This window comes from Drosophila subpulchrella, chromosome 2R, assembly GCF_014743375.2.
Source record: "Drosophila subpulchrella strain 33 F10 #4 breed RU33 chromosome 2R, RU_Dsub_v1.1 Primary Assembly, whole genome shotgun sequence".
Lineage (NCBI taxonomy): Eukaryota > Metazoa > Arthropoda > Insecta > Diptera > Drosophilidae > Drosophila > Drosophila subpulchrella.
In genome coordinates this window covers 20,739,920-20,762,058 of record NC_050611.1, presented here as the reverse complement: position 1 = coordinate 20,762,058, position 22,139 = coordinate 20,739,920, and the positions used below count along the sequence as shown (strand labels likewise).

At 42.7% G+C, this 22,139-nt stretch overlaps 3 protein-coding genes across 3 annotated transcripts in view; 2 read left to right on the top strand and 1 right to left on the bottom strand.

Moving 5' to 3' along the window:
• Positions 1 to 22,139, bottom strand: part of LOC119549000 (leucine-rich repeats and immunoglobulin-like domains protein 1) — a 93,359-nt gene that overhangs the window by 29,780 nt on the left and 41,440 nt on the right. Inside the window, exon 2 of the mRNA XM_037856607.1 lies at positions 147 to 213. The gene's annotated coding sequence lies outside the window, so the exon portion shown is untranslated. The remainder of the gene's footprint in view (positions 1 to 146; positions 214 to 22,139) is intronic.
• Positions 6,999 to 8,571, top strand: LOC119551439 (CD109 antigen-like). Its single transcript, XM_037860782.1, has 2 exons — positions 6,999 to 7,904; positions 7,992 to 8,571. The coding sequence occupies exons 1-2, from the start codon at positions 6,999 to 7,001 to the stop codon at positions 8,448 to 8,450; spliced, it is 1,365 nt and encodes a 454-aa protein (XP_037716710.1). The 3' UTR covers positions 8,451 to 8,571.
• On the top strand, positions 9,205 to 14,075 carry LOC119548999 (CD109 antigen-like). Its single transcript, XM_037856606.1, has 8 exons — positions 9,205 to 9,320; positions 9,384 to 10,574; positions 10,638 to 10,899; positions 10,964 to 11,192; positions 11,252 to 11,332; positions 11,448 to 11,547; positions 11,604 to 12,693; positions 12,806 to 14,075. Exons 1-8 carry the CDS (start codon positions 9,259 to 9,261, stop codon positions 13,859 to 13,861), a joined length of 4,071 nt encoding a protein of 1,356 aa, XP_037712534.1. The 5' UTR covers positions 9,205 to 9,258; the 3' UTR covers positions 13,862 to 14,075.

The window sequence follows — 22,139 nt, the reverse complement described above, 5'->3', positions numbered from 1 at the left end:
TAAAGAGTCCTGCTCCAGGAAATGTGATGGAAACTTCTTTAAACCTGCTCTCAGGCATTGCGAAAAACTTCAACAGGTGCGAGGGCCACAAAATTGGTTTTATATGGCATTTCCCGGGTTCTGGGGAATGGGTAATTGGAACTCACCTGGCTGTAGATGAAGTGTCCTCCAGTGGGAGTCGTCCGTCTGCCTGATGGCAATTATAGCATCGTTCTGAAAGGAAAACATGGGGAAATCTAGGTCAGGCAATGTGTGGAAAAGTTGCATGGTGCATGAAAAACTCAGACTTGTCTGAGGGAAAATCGAAAAGAGTTGCGTTCCATGAAAATCCAAACCGTAAAGTTAGGCCTGATAGCCGATAACTTTATCGATGGCCCACTTGGTCGTGGCTTTTTAAGCCCGCATTTTCAAACCCTGCCGTTGAGTTACCAATTTTCCTGGCAACTTTCCTTGGGGCTGTCAGCAAAGTTTTCATCACTGTCAGCGGGGCTAACAACTTAACTTTAGTCAGATCGGACATGAAGTTGCTGTTGCACATGCAACACGCTGTTGCACATCAACAACATGCGGCTAGGTGGCGTCTTAAAATGCACGCATGCTTGGTTTTACAGGGCGGAAAGTATAGAACTATTTTTGAATAAAATATACCCCTAAGAAACTGCACCAAAACACATAAAGCACTTGCTATAAAAGTCAAGAAACAATAATTCTAAAAATGTTTTATTTGTGTGTTGCTGATACATGATTATGAGCCTTAAGTAAATATCTTAAAAAACAATCAATGTATGGATCTGTTAATAAAAAAAACATTTATTTGAATTAATCATATGACCAATTTATGAAAAAAGAAACGATTTTAAAAGCGAGACTTTCTGTTGAGTGAAACTTTTTAAAGAATACCTCAAAATGCATTTCTCCACCCCTGCTTTCTACCCACAAAAAAGAAAACCCAGAGAGGCCTTTAGAGGCACAACCACAGCAAACAGGACACAGTCAGGACACGAACTAATCGCCACATCAGGATGTCAGGTGGCATGTTATGGATTTCCCTGTGCTCCCCCTACTTGCAACACTTTTTGCTCTAAGCAGCAACATGACGTACATACTGGGTACACATGACCCTTTTGTCAGGGGAAAAACTTGGTTTGCTCTGCTGTCGACTGGCTTTCCGCCTTGGAAAACGTTGGCAAAACACTGTGTGCCAATGCGATGGGGGCATGCAACATTAATGAGCAGCATATTCTCGCTCTGCTGCCAAATCAAAGTTACGACGTCTTCGCCGGCGAGGCGACGTTGCGTATACTTGATCTTGTTACACGCACAGCTAAATGTCAATTTATTTGCCACACTCCAAAACACTAAGCCGACAACCAGGGCCACATCCTCCCTCTCTTTCCCGGAAGAGCCACCCATCTCTTTCTCCGCCTGATGAGATGTAATCGATGAGCTCTGCGGTCCTTGACTGACTTACAGACTTACAGGCTTGTCGACTGACAGACGATGTCTGCGAAACTCTCTGGGCAATTTGATTAAAACTCATCGGGGCAATCGAGTTATGGCGGAAATTTATGCGCCTGAGCGAAACTTTTTAATGATTTTAATCATCATTTATTCTAATTACATAAGTCCTTGTAATGAGCGGCAATTGAAAATGTGAGCACTTCAGAGTTGTTGGAATTGAAATGGGTTGCTTGGACGGTTTACTTTTTAGCACTATCATTACATTATAATCCAAAATGAGGTCAGCCATTTCCAAGAAATAAACAAACATTCCGGATGATGAGCAAATAAATTTAAAAAACCTTGTTCAAGTGAAAAACAGATTAGGGTAGCAATAATAAATATGATTTTTGCTGAAATGAAACGAAAACCATTACATTTAACCTTGCCCTCTATATTTTTTAATTACCAGTATTCAGGAGTGAGATTAGGTTTCGGAAACGAAATGGAATTCCCCAGAATTTATATTGCTCTGCTATGTACCAATACCAAACCAACGAGCGATGATAAGGAAATGTCAATAAAGGCTTTTCATTGACCACAAAGCAATTTTTCATTTAACCTCGCTGCCTTATGTTCTTTTTTCCGTTTCACCTCCACTTTCATCTGTTGAAAAAGAGAACCCTCGAGCCCATTTATAGAGCCCATTGTCTGCAGTTCAGGTGCATTTTACACCCTGTTTATGGGGAGCCTTCTGAAAAGGGCAGCAAGAAATCCCCGTAAATTGAAAACGAAAGTTGAAATGCAAACACAAATGGAACGAGACACAAATGGGGGAAAAGCCAGTAAGCGAGGAATATTATTTTTATGTAACCTTCTATTTTCCTGGGGAAACCGCAGACGATGGGCTGCTCCTTCGTTTCCTTTCTATATTTTTTCCCTGTTGGCCGCAGCTGACGATGAGGGCCCCAAAGTCAATAATGCCGATAGACGGCAAATAAAAATTCCCTTTTTTATTTGGGGGGCAGGTTGGGGACTAAGAGCACGTTTTTCGATTTCATTGCTTTGTTGTTATTGTTTTGGGTCAGACAAAAGGCGTCTGGGGCTACGAAATGAATGCCAAAAGCAGCCACGCTGCAGAAATTTTGATCCAAGGGCCGCCAGCCCTCCTTTTGGCTATTAATAAAATACCAACGATGGCTAAAATCCCTTTTCACCATTTGCCAGTCGCCAATTCACTCCTTTTGGCCAGTTTTGCCCAGCCAGATTTGCCAATTTCTCGCCTGTCTTTGACTTTGACTTTGGCTTTGGCATTGTGGCTTTGTTTTCATTTCAATGCCAGACACCGTATCCCAACAGTTACAGTTCCATCCCGAGTGGCCGTTGAAAAGTTGAAGTCGGTAGAACCGGAAACGGAAATCGCTGGACACTAACAAGCAGCGCGAACAATTGTCAAATCTCCTTCCCCAAAAGCGGAAAGTCAAAGTCGCCACGGCAGACGAAGTGGAGTCCCCAGCTCTTTGATTGTTTGATGTCTCGTCTGCATTGTCTTTTTGGCCATTCTTTTTCAGCGACCAATTGGCAATTATTTTAGACAAATAATTGCTCAAGCCAGAAATTGTTTGGGGAACGTGGCTCAACTCCCAAAGCCAGTTAACTGTGTCTATAAGTTGCGAGAAACTCCCATTTTCCCAGACTGATTTGTCAGAAAAAAGCAAGTAGTATTTAGAATTTGGGCATAAGGTTCAAATAATATTTTTAATATGGAATATATATCGACTGTATTCTACAATAAATAGAAGACGTTTAAACAAATGCTGGAATAGTTTTCTACCTAATACTTCGTTTATTTCTAAGCTACCTTCCCATTAACCACTAAAATCACATACTTTCCTTAATTGTATGAACTAAACATTAAGATACTTACAATTTGTCAATTAAATTAAAATATTATAAATATTAAAGAAAGGATAAAGCTGCTCGATTCAAAATATAAATCTACCCAACTTTATGATAAATACTGCTCTTAAAACTGAGTTTTAAATTAATCCAAGTACTTTTTTTCTAGCAAATTATTTAAGTTAGGCATTTAAAATTGGTGAGTACTAAAAATGATTTAAAGATAAATACTACCGAAAACAAAGACTTAAAATATGCCAAAAAATATATTTCTTTTTGATAATCAATACCTCACTAAGCATTTTTCCCATTACCTATTTAAACTCAAGGAAGGTAACATGAGAAACTCTTTCGCACTCGCCAAAGTATTTGGTTACCCCGAGAAGTGAGTGTTTGTTATGTCGGAAGCCGCTCAACTTAATTCAAAGTTCAGTTCAATGCGGCGGCTAACTGGTTCGACTTGGGGGTCTGGTTCAGAGACCGGGATCCCCTCGGTCATATGAGACACTTGAGAAAGAATACGCTGCTCCCAGTCTTTCAACATGGGAACTTAACACTCGGCGTGGGTGGAATGGTCTTCTAGAGGGGATGGGGAGGGGGCAAAAACGGGGCACTCTAAGTACACACAGAGCTCGTATTTTCAGCTTCATTTGTGGGTCATTTGCTGTGATTTCTGTTGGCCAAAGCTGATGCTAAGCGGATTTTAAATGCCTCTCAAGTGGCTGGCTGCTTTGTTGATTTTAGATGAGTTATGAATGGCTAATTGCCCGATGAAAGCTTGGCATTAGGTGGAGAAATGAGTGCTAAGCGAAAGAAGATTACGCAAAGAGCAGTACGTTACTTAATCAGAAAAGCAGAATATTAAATTTGATTAAGAATAAATGATTCATAGTCTTACGAAAGCTTAAACAGGTAGTATCTTAGGTTAGAAATTCAATTATATTCTATCAATCCTTTCCTAATCGGGTGTAAAGCAACATCTTCCCCATTCTTTCCGTGGTGTAGATTTGTGCCAGGAATGAATTTTGGCTCACGTGATCCATTTGTATCCACTATATGAAAGTAAATTCAAAAAACGCAACTCCATCCGCAGACATCTCTCGACTGACAATGGCTGAAGGGCTTTCTGGCTGCCATTAAAGATACAATATATCTGGCAAGGAGTATTCAATCTTTGGGCGGAGAATTCTGGATGCTGACAGTTGATTGAACACTTTTTGAAATGACAAAAACGCCCCACGGGTGACATTTCTCAAAACACTTTACTGCGTCTGCACCGGGTTCGCTTTTCCACCTTTTCCCCGCCCAGGGTTTTCCCCCAGGTTGGTTAGGTGTTGCAATCTTGATTTACGAGTCAGTTTGGGGAGGTGGATGGGCTGGGCATTGGGGACTTCGGGGAGTACGGGGAGTTAAGGGAACCGGAGGGCTGGAGGATACCATTTGCATAGCGTCGGTCCAACGGAAAGAAGCCAGCGGCCAATCATTAAAACGTCGGCATGATGAGTTCTCCCCGAGATCTCCAGCGCTGCCCTATCTGCCAAGTGTCCTGAGGCTTCTCTCGCGGTTTTAAATTACCATTTTAATGTTGCCCAGTGCCGTTGATTGATGTGGTATGATGCTGATGCGGATACTGTTTTCAGGGGCAGCAGCAGTCAAAATGTAAATGCTTCCTCGTGAAGTGAAGCGTTTTCCTGCTAACAAGCTTTTGGCATTTTGTCTACCGTTTTCGCTTTAAAGCCATAAAATAGGGGAAAGATTTTTTAATGCTGACCATAAAAGTGAGGCCTCTACGGCAGACATACCGAACCATATATATATATTTCTGTCTGAGAGATAGGCTCACCTATTAACAGATACTTTGGGACACTTCATTTGGACCCTGCTGCCGTTCGGATGATTTGAGTTATGAGTTTCCCCCCGCCCCCTTTCAGCATAGACACATACGCAGGGACCCACCCACGCAAAAGTCCCCATTCTCCATAAGAATTTCTACCCGCTGATTGAGCACAAGTGCCTCGCTGACTGACAGACTGACACTTTGGGCTTTTAAATGCCTCAAAAATCCACTTATTTTCGGATTGGCTTTTAAGCAGCTCCCGAAAGATGCACTTCCCCACCTTGAATTTCATTTTTGTGTCCCGGAGTGTGTTAATATGCTTTTTAAGACCTAAAACTTGTCTCATTACCGCTGATTATTTGCAGCAGGCAACAAAGTAAATTACTTATTCGATTTTGGAAATGGTCATTGACTTGAATTAGCCTTGGAACCTTATCAACTTCCTCTGATTCATAATTCCAGATGAGACACAATCACGAATCCACACCAGGCTAATCACATGATCTGAAACATTTCGTTTTTGGAAATTCCCTTAAAAATCTCTGGGTTCTTCAAATTTAATGCTGTCATGTGTCACCTTTAAGGGTAATTCCCTCTGCAGCTGAGACATTTCACGCCCCCAGGCAGCCGACAAACAGGCATGAAACTTGTCTCCTCTTATTTCACTCACAAAAAGTAAAGGAAATGTAAGAAAATAATTTTAATGGCGCCAAGTACTTGTAAGTAAGGAACGACGGAGGTGGCAAGTTGACACTAAAGTGAAGTTGGGCCAAATGCATTTCCTGCTGGAATAGGAGACTCACACTTGTTCTTCCACTCGACTTCCGTTTCGATTTCGTGTTTTGCGGACTGCGTAGGTGTGATGTGAATTTTGTTCCTTGTGGCAAAATTACCCCCATTTCCTCCTCAAAGACTCCATGCATAGGAGGAAATCATCCTCACTGTACTTTACCCTTTGTGAGGGGGCCAAGGGCCATGTCTTTTCATATTTCTCTTGGCGCTGACATGATTGCTTATAAATGCAATTTTATACATCATATCAATCCCGAGAGAAGCAAAATAGGGGGCCCACCAGCTGAGGTTGTTGCTTTTGACGATTATTATTACAAACAGATTTTGGGTCTGCATGCACTTTTTACATATCATACGTACATTGCCCAAGGCTGACATGGATGCTTTCTACTAAGGTGTCTGCTATGGGATTATCATTGAAATTTTCCTGGAATCAATGACAACGACAACTATCTTTTTCTAGTACACACAATAAAAATACAAATCATCTATTGATAACGCAAATATACATAACAAAAAATAAAAAACAAATCTTAATTCTAATAAAATTTCAAGTGAATGAACAATGTTGGGTTTGTTAAAACTTAAATAAAAAACTAAATTTATTAATAACACAATTAAGTGGAAAAATAACACCATAAATCCACATATCTGCTTAAATAAACTTTCAAGGGATACATTACCATTATATTGGGGATAAATTTTGTTTTCAGGTGTTGGTATTTTTAAGGTTTTTTTTTTGTGTACTAAAATTCTTATACATAAGAGGCTGCGAGTTGGGAGCAAACCTCATTTTGAATTGTCTTATTAGCAGAAGCGGTCCAGACTGCGATTTAACTACGCTGGATAGATAAGTATACAAGATGGTGTGGCTATTTCTGTGGACATTTATTTTTCAATACATATTGATAGCATATGCAGGCGGGTGAGTTGAACTTTATCTTTAACTTTTTTTTTGGCAAACATAATATATTCTCTGTTATTTTGCAGAATATATTCTGTTTCGGCGCCTGACACCATTCGGTCATATATGAACTATAATGTGGCCGTTACCCTGCACAGTGCAGATGGAGGTTGTAGAATCAGGGTGACCCTTGATGGTCCCTCGTTTACCAGGGCCCAGGAGGTCTATCTTGAGCCCATGTCCACGAAAACGCTTTCTTTCGGTACCCCGAAACTCTCCAGTGGAGATTACCACCTCACGGCCGAGGGTCTATCGGGTGTTATATTCAAAGAGACCTCCAAACTTTCCTTCTCAGAGGACAGGCACACTCTCCCAGCCAGAATAGACATTTCTATCCAAATACACGATGGACAAAAGAACCAGATCGAAGAGTTGACAAAAGTAAGGTCTACAAGGGAAGTGTTCTCGGGAGAACACCTCCTATCCAGTCATCCGGATCTGGTCCTCGATGGGACTGTCAATGTTGTCCCAGGTGCCGAGTACTCGGAGATCTCTGTGGGTGGTGACATCCAGGCGCCCACTTTAACGAACCTTGAGGACCTAGTTCGCCTGCCCTCTGGACGCGGCAAGCAGAATATGATAAACTTTGTGCCCAACATTCTGGTGCTTCGTTATCTGGAAGCCACCAACCTTAGGGATCCTGCCATTGAGCAGAAGGCCAAGGGCTTCCTGGCCACTGGCTACCAGAACGAGCTGAACTATAAGCACAGTGATGGATCCTACAGCACTTGTGGACCAACAAAACACTGTTCCCACAGTAGCACTTGGCTAACAGCCTATGTGATCCGCTCTTTCCACATGGCCAAAAGATACACACATATAGACACCAGTGTCTTGAGGGAAGGACTAAGCTTCCTGGCATCAAAACAAAGAGGAAATGGGAAGTTCCGGGTGAATGGCGTCAGTTACAGTGAGATGAAGAATCCCCTGGCCTTTACCTCCTATGTGCTGCTTACTTTCCTTGAAAACCAGGTAAGATTGTGGTCCCAATAAGCATGGGGAGTACCTGTGCTCGCTCTCTGGTAATGATAAAACTTTGCCAAATTGTTTACCTTCCAGGAGTACCTACCGGAATACCAGCACGTGATCAACAGAGGAATTCAGTATGTGGCCAGCCAAGTGGACGGTTGCAATGATCAGTTCTCCTTGGCCGTTGCCGCCCTGGCTTTAGCCCAAGCCAAAAGTCCAAAGGCCGGCCAGGTCTTGAGCCGACTAGAGGGGATGGCCAGGCGCAAAAATGGCCTTAAGTGGTGGTCCCGCAATGCCGATACCATCGCTAACAGCGACGTGGAGCTCACCTCCTATGTGTTCCTCGCCATGTTGGAGGAAGATTTCACTGAAGAGTCAATGCCCGTTGTGGAGTGGCTAACTGGCCGGAGGAACAGCCCCGGAGGCTTCGGATCCACCCAGGATACGGTGGTGGGTCTGCAGGCCCTGACCAAGTTCGCACTGGAAGTTTTCCAGCAACCGGAGGATATGGACATTTCACAGTCTGAAGAAGGACGGAGAAAGAAATAGAATCAAGGTCACCCCGGGCAATGAGCCAAAATGGTGTCCCATGAGCTACCGCAGAAAACGAATAAGGTATTTGTTTCTTAGGAATTCTTTAAAGCAAATTCTTGAAGCTCAGGCCCTCCGCTTTAAAATTTTACGTCCCAAATGCTAATGACTCACATAAGTCATTAACTTGGCCCGATGAATGTTAAATAAACGCTGGAAAACAGTTGTGAGAATTTCGTGTTTTGTGGACTGCGTAGGTGTAATGTGAATTTTGTTCCTTGTGGAAAAATTACCCCCATTTCCTCCTCAAAGACTCCATGCACAGGAGAAAATCATCCTCACTATACTTTACCCTTTGTGAGGGGGCAAAGGGCCATGTCTTTTCATATTTCTCTTGGCGTTGACATGATTGCTTACAAATGCAATTTTTTACATCATATCAATCCCGAGAGAAGCAAAATAGGGGGCCCACCAGCAGAGGTTGTTGCTTTTGACGATTATTATTACAAAAAGATTTTGGGTCTGCATGCACTTTTTGCATATACGTACTTTGCCAAAGGCTGACGTGGATGCTTTCTACTACGGTGTCTGCTATGGGATTATCATTGAAATTTTCCTGGAATCAATGACAACGACAAATGGCTTTTTTAAGTACAGACAATAAAAATACAAATCATCTATTGATAACGCAAATATTTTGTTTTGCGTACTAAAATTCTTCTACATAAGAGGCTGCGCCTTGGGCAGAGACCTCAGTACGCTTTGTCTTATTAGCAGAAGCGGTCCAGACTGCGATTAACCTACGCTGGATAGAAAAGTATATACGATGTTGTGGCTATTTCTGTGGACATTTATTTTTCAATACGTATTGATAGCCAATGCAGGCGGGTGAGTTGAACTTAATCTTTAACTATTTTTTTTTGGCAAATATAATTCTCTGTTATTTTTCAGAATATATTCTATTTCGGCGCCTGACACCATTCGGTCATATATGAACTATAATGTGGCCGTTACCCTGCACAGTGCAGTTGGACGTTGTAGAATCAGGGTGTCCCTTGATGGACCCTCGTTTACCAGGGCCGAGGAGGTCTATCTTGAGCCGATGTTCACAACTACTCTTTCTTTCGGTACCCCGAAACTCTCCAGTGGAGATTACCACCTCACGGCCGAGGGTCTTTCGGGTGTTATATTCAAGGAGACCTCCAAACTTTCCTTCTCAGAGGACAAGCCCTCTATCTACATTCAAACGGACAAGGCCACCTACAAGCCCGGCGACCTCGTGCAGTTCAGAGTTCTCTTCCTGGACAGGCACACCCTCCCAGCCAGGATAGACAAGCCCATATCCATCCAAATACACGATGGACAGAAGAACCAGATCGAGGAGTGGACAAAAGTAAGGCCCACCAGGGGAGTGTTCTCGGGCGAACTCCTCCTATCCAATCGTCCGGTTCTGGGAAACTGGACCATTGCAGTCGCCATTGAAGGGGTGAGCCAGGAGACCAAGGTCATAGCGGTGGACAAGTACGTTTTGCCCAAGTTCGAGGTTCGGGTTGAAACACCTCCGAATGTGGTGGCCACCGATGGCAAGATCACGGCCACCATTCAAGCCAAGTACACCTTTGGAAAGCCCGTCAAGGGAAAGGCCACCATCTCAATTGAGGGTGGTAGGACGGAGAAGACCGTGGACATCGATGGGACTGTCAATGTGGAGCTTCCCTACGAGGCCACCCTAAAAACACCCCTGAAAGTTCTAGCCACCGTTACTGAGGGGCTGACGGACCTCAAGCACAATGGCTCTGCCTATGTGACCCTTCATCAGAATCGTTATATCATGTCATCCCTCGATTGGCCCCAGAACTACAAGGGAGGAAAGGAGCACTCCTTCCTGGTGGCGATCACCAATGTCGATGGATCTCCGGTCACGAACTCTAGCAGCAGTGTTAAATTTAGTTTCATTTGTGGTCCAAATGGAAGAACTAAAGAGGTTCCCCTAAAGGACGGTTTAGCCCTGGGCACAGTTAGGTTTCCGGATATTAACTGCCAGAGATGCGAGGTGACTGCCTCATTCGAGGGCTCAGCCAACATAACTCAATCCATTTTCAAGCTGCAAAACACACTTAGGATCGAGATCGACGGCAGAAAGTGAGTACTATCAGTGGCATATATTTTAGTACATCTTCTCTGATCACGATAGATCCTACACAGGCACGATATAAAGAAACACGTTGAGTTCGATGTGGTATCCACCGAGAACCTGCCCAACTTCATGTTTGCGATCGTCGCTCGTGGTAATATCATTCTTAATGAGTACGTTAAAGTTCCTTCAGGAGTGAAAAGCCAGAGGATCTCCTTCCCACCCAACTTCGATATGGTGCCCCAGGCCACGCTTTTTGTGAGCTACGTGGTGAACGGAGAAATGCGATCCGATGAGGAAACAATTGTTTTCCAGAAGGACTTCGGCAATTCGGTATGTGCAAGCTCCATTAAAAAACAATTCAAACTTAATGTATGGCTTGGTTTTTTAACTTCAGATTGAAGTCGCGGCACCTGCAAGTGCAGAACCTGGGGATGTGGTTAGCTTATCAGTTAAGACCGATCCGCATTCCTTTGTGGGACTTTTGGGAGTCGATCAGAGTGTTCAGCTCTTAAGATCTGGAAATGACCTCAGTCATGAACACATCCTTGATAATCTCAGCAGTTTTTCATCAAACGAACTGGTGACATTTACCAATGCCAACATAAACACCGATGAAAGCTTGGGTGAGTTAAATACTTTGTATAAAACTTTCTATCTGGCTAATATATATATATACACCTAGGGGTAGGTAAAATTGGTTCTAACGATATGTGCAGTCCCAGCGTTCGGTCTGCGGGAGAACCAGATCATTCTCCGAAAGCGGGTAAGTTATATCCAATTTAACTGTGTTGTGTTTTTGTTGAAAACTATTGTTGTGTAAGATGATTGAAATCTTAAAATCTTGTATCCACTAAAGTTTTAATTATTATTAAATCTAGGCAAATTATCACCCCTTTCAAAGTCGACCAGTCCCACAGATGCACACCCACCGATTCGTCAGGAGTTCCCTGAAACCTGGTTATTTGAGAATATAGTCGAGTAAGTGTCGTGCAATATTCCCGAAACTTAACGTATATCCTAAATACTACCCCCAGCGTTGGAGAAAATGGTGCTGTACTACGCAAGAAGATACCCGATACCATCACTTCCTGGGTAATCACTGGCTTCTCCCTGAACCCCAACTCCGGGTTTGCCATGACCAAGAATCCCTCCACAATCAGTGTCTTCCGACCGTTCTTCATATCCACCAACCTGCCGTATTCCGTAAAACGGGGAGAGATTATAGCCATTCCGGTGGTGGTTTTTAATTACCTGAATAGACAGGTGGAGGCTACGGTTTGGATGGATAACTCGGACAAGGAGTACGATTTCTCTGAGGTCATAAGCGAAAAGGTGGCGAGGAATCTGCAACAGGGTCGCCGTTATAAGCGAATTACCATACCGGCTCAAAGTGGAGGAAGCCTCTCGTTCATGATCCGCACCAAGAAGGTGGGACTGACCTCGCTGAAGATCATCGCCCAGTGTCCTTGGGCTCAGGACGCCATCCACGAAAGACTGCGAGTGGAGGCCGACGGAGTGACCAAGTACGTGAACAAAGCCATTCTGGTGAAGGGTACTGATAGAATGCGTCGAAGTCTGGGGGAGCCGGAAAAGTCCATCGTGGTGGAGCTTCCCCCCAGTGTTGTCCCAGACTCCGATTACACGGAGATCTCTGTGGGTGGTGATGTCCATGCGCCCATTTTAACGAACCTTGAGGACCTAGTTCGCCTGCCCTCTGGATGCGGCGAGCAGAATATGATCAACTTTGTGCCCAACATTCTGGTGCTTCGTTATATGGAAGCCACCAACCTCAGGGATCCTGCCACAGAGCAGAAGGCCAAGGGCTTCCTGGCCACTGGCTACCAGAACGAGCTGAACTATAAGCACAGTGATGGATCCTACAGCACTTTTAGATCACCATATTCCACCAGTAGCACTTGGCTAACAGCCTATGTGATCCGCTTTTTCCACATGGCCAAAAGATACACACATATAGACACCAGTGTCTTGAGGGAAGGACTGAGCTTCCTGGCATCAAAACAAAGAGAAAATGGGGAGTTCCTGGTGAATGGCGTCTATTACAGTGAGATGAAGAATTCCCTGGCCTTTACCTCCTATGTGCTGCTTACCTTCCTTGAAAACCAGGTAAGATTGTGGTCCCAATAAGCATGGGGAGTACCTGTGCACGCTCTCTGCCGCCACACGTGCAGTGTTTTTATGGTAATGATAAAACTTTGCTAAATTGTTTACCTTCCAGGAGTACCTACCGGAATACCAGCACGTGATCAACAGAGGAATTCAGTATGTGGCCAGCCAAGTGGACGGTTGCAATGATCAGTTCTCCTTGGCCGTTGCCGCCCTGGCTTTAGCCCAAGCCAAAAGTCCGAAGGCCGGCCAGGTCTTGAGCCGACTGGACGGGATGGCCAGGCGCAAGGATGGCCTTAAGTGGTGGTCCCGCAATGCCGATACCATCGCTAACAGCGACGTGGAGCTCACCTCCTATGTGTTCCTCGCCATGTTGGAGGAAGATTTCACTGAAGAGTCAATGCCCGTTGTGGAGTGGCTTAATGGCCGGAGGAACAGCCACGGAGGCTTCGGATCCACCCAGGATACGGTGGTGGGTCTGCAGGCCCTGACCAAGTTCGCACTGGAAGTTGACCAGCAACCGGGGAATATGGACATTGATTACAGTCTCACGAAGGACGGAGAAAGAAATACAATCAAGGTCACTCCCGGGGAATGGAACAAAATGGTGTCCCACGAGCTACCGCAGAAAACGAATGAGGTATTTGTTGCGGGCCATGGCAGCGGAGTCTCCCTTGTCCAGCTCTCGTACCGCTACAATGTGGCCTCCGAGGAGGAGAAGTCCAGCTTTAAGGTGACCACCGCGGTTAAGGATGCTCCAAAGAACAGTCTCAAGTTGGAGTTCTGCGCCGAGTATACCCCCATCGAGGCGGCTGATAGGGGAAAGCCCTCGAACATGGCCCTCATGGAGATCCAATTGCCCTCTGGCTTCGTTCTCACCGCCGAGGATCTGGACAAGATCCGCTCTTTTGCCGGCGTGAAGCTCGTCGAGGCCAAGAAGGAGGACTCCATGGTGGTGGTCTACTTCGACAGCCTGAGTGAGGGTGACCCCAAGTGCGTGACCGTGACCGCAGCCCGGGCCCACGCCGTGGCCATGCAGAGGCCCTCCTACGTCCTCGTCTACGACTACTACGTCAAGGAGCGCCGGGCCACCCAGTTCTTCCAGGTGGGCTCCTCCCTGTGCGACATCTGCGACGACTGCGACACCCAATGCTTGAAAACAGCTTGAGTATGAGGACCCTAACTAAGCAGATCCCAGCACTTTTAACATTTTACATACTGGGTTTTATAAGAAAATAACAATTTAAATAACTAAAGATTATTTTATATTATTTCAAGAAGACACCACAGATCTTAATACTCCAAATTCAAAACTAAAGTTTCAAATACGATTGTGAATAACTAATTAAAATAACAGCATAACCTACTTCGTTCCTTAGGAATTCTTTAAGGCTTTTCCATATTCCTTTATTTTATAAAGCTTACAAATTCTTGAAGCTCAGGCCCTCCGCTTTAACATTTTGCCAGCCCCGAATGCTAATGACCCACATAAGTCATTAACTTGGCCCCGATAACCGTTAAATGAACGCTGGAAAAAAGTTGTGAGAATTTCCGCATCAAGGCGAGAAGAAAATTCCAAGGGGCAAAAAAAGAAGGGGCCAGGAAGATGGAACGGTTAGCAGCGTCGTAAACTTTTCACAGGACATCATCATCATCATCAGCAGACACATGCCGCCCCCAGTTTTCCTCCCTGGATTTCAGCGGGCGGAGGGAACGGCTGTCAGTTGCTCATCAAATTGCGTGCCGCCTGCAGGAAATTAAATAATTTTGTGTAATGAAAAAAGACCAGCGGGAAAAAGAAAAAGTGCGGCAGCATTAATGTTAATGCATTTTTTCCCTATCCACCCAGCGCCAAAACAAACACTTAAAATGATTGTTGTATGTGTGCCACGCCCTCTGGCAAAACGCACATAAAACAAAAAAATTATAGCATAAATTCTCAGTTGTTGGCTGGGTTCCATTGCAAATGTGCGCACATTTTCCAATTGAAATGCCAAACACGAAAAGCGAAAATTTCACAGCTCCCATTTGTTGTTGCTACCTGATGGGCGATACATGTACATATATTTGTACATCCATATAAAGGTGGCAACTGCAGAAGCCGAATGTTCTGCCTCTGTCGCCTTTTTGATTTATGTAGGAAGGTGCCACCATTTTGCACTGGCTGGGTATTATTGTTATTGCCCATAGGCAGAGACACGCGAATAAACAAAGGAGGTCTCCTTAAACAATTGGGAACTGTGTGAATTAAGTACAGTATTTTGGAAAGTCAGGGAAATCCATTTATTCAAAGTATAATAAAAAAAGGACTAAGGGAATCTTTATAATTTATAAATATTTTCAAGTTTCAAGTTAAGATCTGTTTTAAGATCTGTAATATTTTAATCCATTTTATTTGACTTGCTAGTTTCAATTGAAACTCTAATATCAAATTATTATTATTATTATTATATGCCATTATATCTTTTATCTTATTATTTCTAACTTCTTTTTGATAATAGAAAACTAAACTAAAATGCATTTCTCTTTTATCTGAGTGAACATTGGTATATTATGTTCGAGGCTTCTTTAACCGTATCTTTAATCTGAATTTCTGTTCCTTTGATATTGTTTTCCAATTTTATTGGACTTACATCCTCTGCAAACGTTCCCATCACAAATTCGCAACTCAAATTAATTTTGACAGCCGACGCACCCAGACCATTTAACGCTTTTCCAGCAGGGCAGCCCGCACCCCCCACTCCCCATTTTCCGGGGTCCATCGAGGGGGGAAAAACCAACAAGAGCTGACCATTTGAAGGGCGAAAAACACGCGAGGAGGAAGGGAGATGGACACACACCTAAATTATGGCCCCAAATGATTTGAAAATAGCAGCTGTAATTTGTTTGCCAACACACAGACACGCACTCAAACCCACACGCAAGGACCCCAGAATTTTTCCCCATTTGGAAAATCCTCCAGCTCTGGCAGAAAAACCCCCAGCAAGTCCTCTCCACTCCACTGAAAAAGGCGCAACATATGCGAGCATTTTTCCATGCACTCCGAGACCTTAGGGACTGCATTATTATGATGGTGGGTGGTTTTTTTGGGTGGCGGAGCGACAATTAGACAAAAGCCGGGGACACGCAGACATAGCTTCAATTTCATGACATTGTCAGGTTTTCAGAACAGGATAAAGTACAAAAAAGCGGGGGAAATGGAAAAACTGGAGCGGGTGCGGCAGCTTTTCATTATTATTTTGAAATTAAAATTCCCCACTCAAAAGTAAAGTCCTGGGGAGCACTGCACATGTGCATTTGGGACTTTGACATCTCATCCTGCGTTTTGGAGGACATTCCCCGATTTTTATGAGCGAGTCCAAGGGTGGGACAAAAAATATATGCATGTACACACCATTTTTTAATTGATTAAATATGAAACAAGTAAAAAGCATATGCAGATGGGAAAATACAAGGGGGAAATCAGAAGCTGGTGCCATGAATATTAAAGCAAAGTGCATAGCATTAAAAAATAATATTTAAATTCTAAGGGAAAATACAAGGGAGTATTTAAGCTTTATATTGCACCCTTGGCAGAGAAAGTCTCTTAAACAATCTTAAAACAAATAAATTACCTTCCCCGCTTCATATAAGCCGACTATTTTGTCGAAACTGACATGTACCCAAACCGATGTTCAGCTAAAATAAAGTAGAAATAACAAATGTGTAATTTTAACTGATAAATGCAAAGCATTTCAGTGCAGCCAGGAAATGTTTACCTAAAATATCAAAGTTTATTCAGCTGGAGTTGGAAAGTGATTGGGGCGGGAACTAACTCCCCTGACTAACCGACTCACATTGCTCACCCAATCACCAACCCTTTTCGATCCCCGACTTCCGGATGGAGTGACAAATTTGCACTTAGTCCTGGCTTTTTGGCTCTGCACTTGTTGAGAATCGTGAGCTGCATTTATCTGCTATTGAATTTCAACCGAGAAAGGGCCATAAAAAATATCCGAATTTATAGCTCAGATTTGCCTTCCTCGTTTTTTCCCTCCTCACTTGATTTGTGGGTGGAGAAAAGTTTGCGTCTCGCTAGTTTACACGAAAATGAATCGCATTAGTTGGGGTTGAGTGATTTGGATTGCGAAATTGTGGCAACGGCAAATGGCGCTAATTTCCCTCGCAACTTTATTTTCGTGGGTGAGCCTGTCTGCGGCTTAAAGTTTTCCCTGACTTTGCTCACTTTAATTGAACTTAATTAAGTTTACCCCGAAAAGTTGAACGAGAAAGTAAGTAAGTGGAAGTATATATAAAGCAAGTATATATAAAGGTTAAGCAAAGGGGTGATTCAAGAACATTTTATGTTTTCTATAGGACTCTTACTTTTATTTAGTATAGCTAGACGTATACGTAATATTTTTATATGCCTTGCCTATGTAACAATTTTCTAATTACATAATTAGGGTTTACCTTCTGTTAATTGCTAGTTTGAGTTGGCTTACCCAATAACTTCCCATATTAACTTTCCCAAACTCAAAATCAATAACTCTGTTACCCACTTCAAGCGATTAATTTCCAACCTCTCAACAAACTCTGTAAGCCAGCAATTTTATCTACTATGAAATGTACATAATTCGTTGACCAAATAGCTAAATTGAAGCCTACAAGACCTGCTAACTTTGTTAAAAGGAAAGGAAAACCTGGAAGGGAAATCCTAAGAGCCGAAAACGTAGTACCCCTTGATGGAGCTGTAAAAGTTCTAACCAAATGAAAGGATTTTCCTTATATAGGGTATACGAAGATACGTCATTTTGGATTTTGGAAGTACTCTCGCCGAATTGACTGCCACAGTTCACATCATGAAACATTCAAGGCATCCAGCTCCTTGAAACAGGAACTGGGCAGCTCATCGCCCAATCGTGTGTAAAGTGGCAACTTTATTCCGGGGCTTTGGGATAGAACGGAAAAGCAACCAAAATGTCAACCTAGTCCGAAACTATTTCGTGTCCATTCGAATATTTAAAGCGTTTGCGGCTTTTTCGGCCGCCCAAATAAAAAATAGAAAGAGCCCCTCACCATGGATAGTCGGGGTTTATTGGTTAGTTGTGCTGGTTTTATTGCCAACACTGTGTCCTGTTCACTTTGTTTATTCAAACAAGCCCAAGTTTGGGACTGCCCGGCTGCGGTTGCCTTTAAATCCTCAAAAATACCTCAATGTATACGTATGTACCGGGTTCGAAAACGGGGATCCCACCTCCGTTGCTGCTGTCAATGCGCCTCATAAATTGTATATAACATTCTGACCAGTTAATGGATTTAAATTTTCATGTGTGTTTTGCTGAGGCGGCAAACTAGCACACAAATTCCCTTCCATCAGAGGTTTTTGCGGCTTCCCACCGCACTTTTGGCCCCAACAAATTACATTCGGGTTTTCAGCAAAAATTTAACTAGATTTCTTAACCTAGTTTTTGACGGAGGAAAGTGCCCTTTGTCTTGACACAAATGTAATATACGTTTTCGGTGAAAAACCGCAGGAAAGGCATTTAGTTTTCATCACAAAGATGTGGCTTTAAGTGTTTATTTAAAGTTGTCGAGCGATCTGTAAGCATACTTGGCATTTGACATTTTTATTTATCCTGAGTGACCACTAAAGTGCAGCTGGAATTAGCAAGCCAAATGTTTGGTCCAAAAAGGTCATCTCTAGACCTAAATGCCAGCAATCAAAAACTAATCAATATGACTGAATAAACTCGCTAGATCTGCCAGATATTTGCATAAATTCAGCAGTGCAGCCAAGGTAAGTCGAAGGCCCCCTCGAATTCAAAACCTCATAGTTCAAAACATTTTGTGGGTAAATGCAAATTTATTGCAAGTAGTTGTGGATGAAAAAAAAAAGAATTTGCGTATTCGAGTCCAAATCGAACTGTGAATACAAAAAGTCTCTCGGCTGCATGTAGTAAAATATGCTAAAAGTAAATCCAAGTTGAATTAATGGACAGCAATCTTTGGATAAATCTTATGCATTTTCAAATGCACACAAGGGGTATATGTGTGTGTGTGTGTGTGGGGGGGGGGTTCAGCATTTGCATAACCGCAGAGCAAACCAGTAAACCAGAAGGAACTCGACTCCGGCCACAATTTATGCAAATTCAATTGCAACAACTTTAGCAGTCGCCACTTTTTCAGGTCTTTTTTCTTGGCCTTATGTATGTGATGGCCAGGCCAATCGATGGGCTGTAATCCCGATCCCCGAAGATAGCTTTGTCCGCCTTGATAGCCGGAATTTGTGGCTGCTTTTTGTTTGATTTCAACACATTAAATTTAATGAATGAATACACACATTTCTTGCGTGATTTCTGCCCAAGAAAAATTCAACTTCTGACAGCTTACACTGATTACAGTTCAATGCCACAGCGAGAGTTGCCCCAGAGTTTAATCCACTTCCCATTCAATTGCCTTGAGTTCCGCAGAGTTTCACAGAATTCTCAACTCAACGAGAAAATCAACAGACAACACAAATCAACACCCACACACGCCGAATGAAAAGCTCTGGGGCTGAGGTATTATTATGTCTCCATATGCGAAGTCTGGGGATAATAATCACAACTAATGCGACAACTGCCTCAGTTGCTTAACTTTGATGTTGCTGCTGCTTTTCCATGGTGAAGTCCATGGAGCGCAAGTATATATGCTCATAATGCCTCTGCTGAGGATAGGATTTTCGCAGGAATGTAGAACAAACCGAATTCGCCTTGAGCCAATGAATGAAAGTAACTTTGGCGGAGAAAAATGTTCCAATGAAGATGGGAGAATAGGGAAATCTTGGGAAAACTAGTAGCAGAGTTAAAGGAATCATGGAGTGGGTGTGTAGACCTTAAGGAGCTTTAAACGTTTTCATCAAATTGTATTTCCTTATTTACTATACTGTGCATTTTGTGGTATTTAATATTATATGTAACTATGGATTCTTAAAATGTATAATCCGAAAGTAAAATATAACCATTTGTGAAGTAATTCTTTAAAGAGGAATTAAAATTGTCTCACCATTTTGGGTAATGTTAGTTTTAGGGTTTTTCTTGGGTGAAGAAAATAAAGGATAGCTACACCCCATTCAAAATCAGCCCAGAATTAGTGGAGAGACCCTAACTACATAATTCTTGTGACAACTCCTTTCGCTTTTCACTTGCCGAACTTCCGCTTTCTCCTCGAACGCATCTGCTTCACTTTCGTTTACATTTGAAGGCGCCTCATCGATGAGAACTCCATTGCAGCTCCTCCGATTTATTCCCGAGCTCCTTGTGGGCCAAATAGTTGGCAAAGAACCCGAACCCGAACCCGGCACAGACAACGTCTTCCTGGATGGCAATCTTACACATGATTGGCTTCTTGGGGGAGTGGAAAAGCGGAGGGAACTTGAACTTCTTCCGCAACATGATTATTTCTTGTTTATTGTTATTTTGCGCTACTTTGAGACTCCCAACCAATCCGCTTCGCAGAGTGCAGACAAGCTCGAGGAAAATAGTTTTTTAAGACTATCTCGCCGAACTCCGTTTCAAGCCGTCATCTGTTGACGTTTTGCCTTATCGGCGAGGCAGCTTGGGTGGCGTTTTAAAGTCGCTTTCTGTGTCGGGCTTTTTGGGCTACTGTTTTCACCTTATCTCCCCAGAGTCGCAGACACGTTTAATTTTCCCTCCGACATCATAAATCGATTAACCAACGTTGCCCCGGATCATTAACAGCGAGCAGGCTAAAGTTTCAGACATCGGAACGCGACCCATTAGACCCTTTTCAATGTCAGGGCAGCCAAAGGCGCTAATTTGGCTACAACAGCTCTCAGCCAGTTAGACAAAGGGTTGGGCTGGGTTGGGCATCTCGAATTAAATCGTTTTTACACTGGAAACAACTATTTCAAATAGATGTAGATTCTGGGTTAAGAAACCTTATCTTAAGCAGATTGTTTCAAGTAAATGTTTCAAAAAATATTGTTGAAAAGTAAAGATATCTGTCTTAAGAAGTAGATAGATAAATAGATACTTCCTACAAAAATACTAAAAAATATTAGCAAAATAATATAGATCCTAAATTAATATTTAAATTTGTATATGTATTCCCAAATTTATTTGTCTTTAACAATTTTATTATATTGCCTAAATTTGTACATTAAAGGTTTAACCAAACTATATTTTTCTCAGTGCCTCGACTGCAGTGGACAGCAGCAGGAGTAACAAACATTTTGACGCAGATGAAGGCAACGGATTCCCCTGCTCCGCAAACATTTCACCGAAAGACATAGACATTTTCAGATAGCCAAGAGAGCAGCAGCTGTCATATCTAACATTCGGGGCTAATGCATTTGAATATCCACTCAGCCCAGTCAGTAACTTCAGCCAGCCCCAAGTGATTTGGTAATAAATAGTTTAGGTTTTGGTTTTTGGCACAAAAGGCGTTGCTTTGTGGCTGATTTGGTTTCCAGTTTTCCTCCGCCGCCGTTGATTTCGGGTTGGAAAAAGTATCGCCTCGGGCGGTTAGTTGAAATTTCCCCAACTAGTTGGCCATGGTGGTGGAAAACATTAATCTGTACATCATTAAGACTGCTTCGGAAAAGGAGTTTGTCTGACTTTTGACAGAGGCGTGTGAAGAAACGTTTTCGTGTGGGCTTCCCTGACTTTGGTTAATCACTGACTAATGGAATTTTTTCTCAAGATATGTGTGAGCGACAGAATGAGTGAGATGTGGTAGAAAGATAAGTGAATATATTTAATGTCTTTAAGGACTTAACTCTCCTTTTGGTAACATGTATTATACATAGAAAATACATTCCCTGGATAAAAAACAACGCGTCCTAACTTTTCCCAATAAATTCGCAGAGCTTTCCAAAACATTTTTACCGACTGCTGCATATATATAGTAAATATATTCCAGTTATTTCTTTCCTCATTTGACACTCCACTCTGATTTCATTCCATCACTTATCTGATTTATGGCAAAGTCGAAACCAAATTGGATTGCTCGCATCATAACATGTCACAACACTCAAACAAACACACCCACACATGAAGTGAGGGAGTGGAAAATGCCAACTCGTAACATAATTCATGCAAATCACATTAAAACCCATTCAAAACTCACTTGGGTATCACAGCATTCGTAATTTCGATATTTTAGGCAGATAAATCCGGAAAACATACCTGTAACGAGAGAAAGAAAATGAAAATGAGTTACATATATTATTTTTTGTGCAGAAAGCTACAGCTAATTATCATAATTTGCATTCCATTAGGTGATATTAGTTTTATGATGAGATTCGAGGTTTTGAGGATAGGAATAAGGGGCGTATGAGTAATGCAGCTGCTTTTAAAGGCAGCGCAGCGTGAAATTTCAACAGCCAAAAAGAAAACGAAATTGGAACACCAAACACTCCACTCATAGATTCTCGAATAAACATATGTGGGTGGACCCCCAAC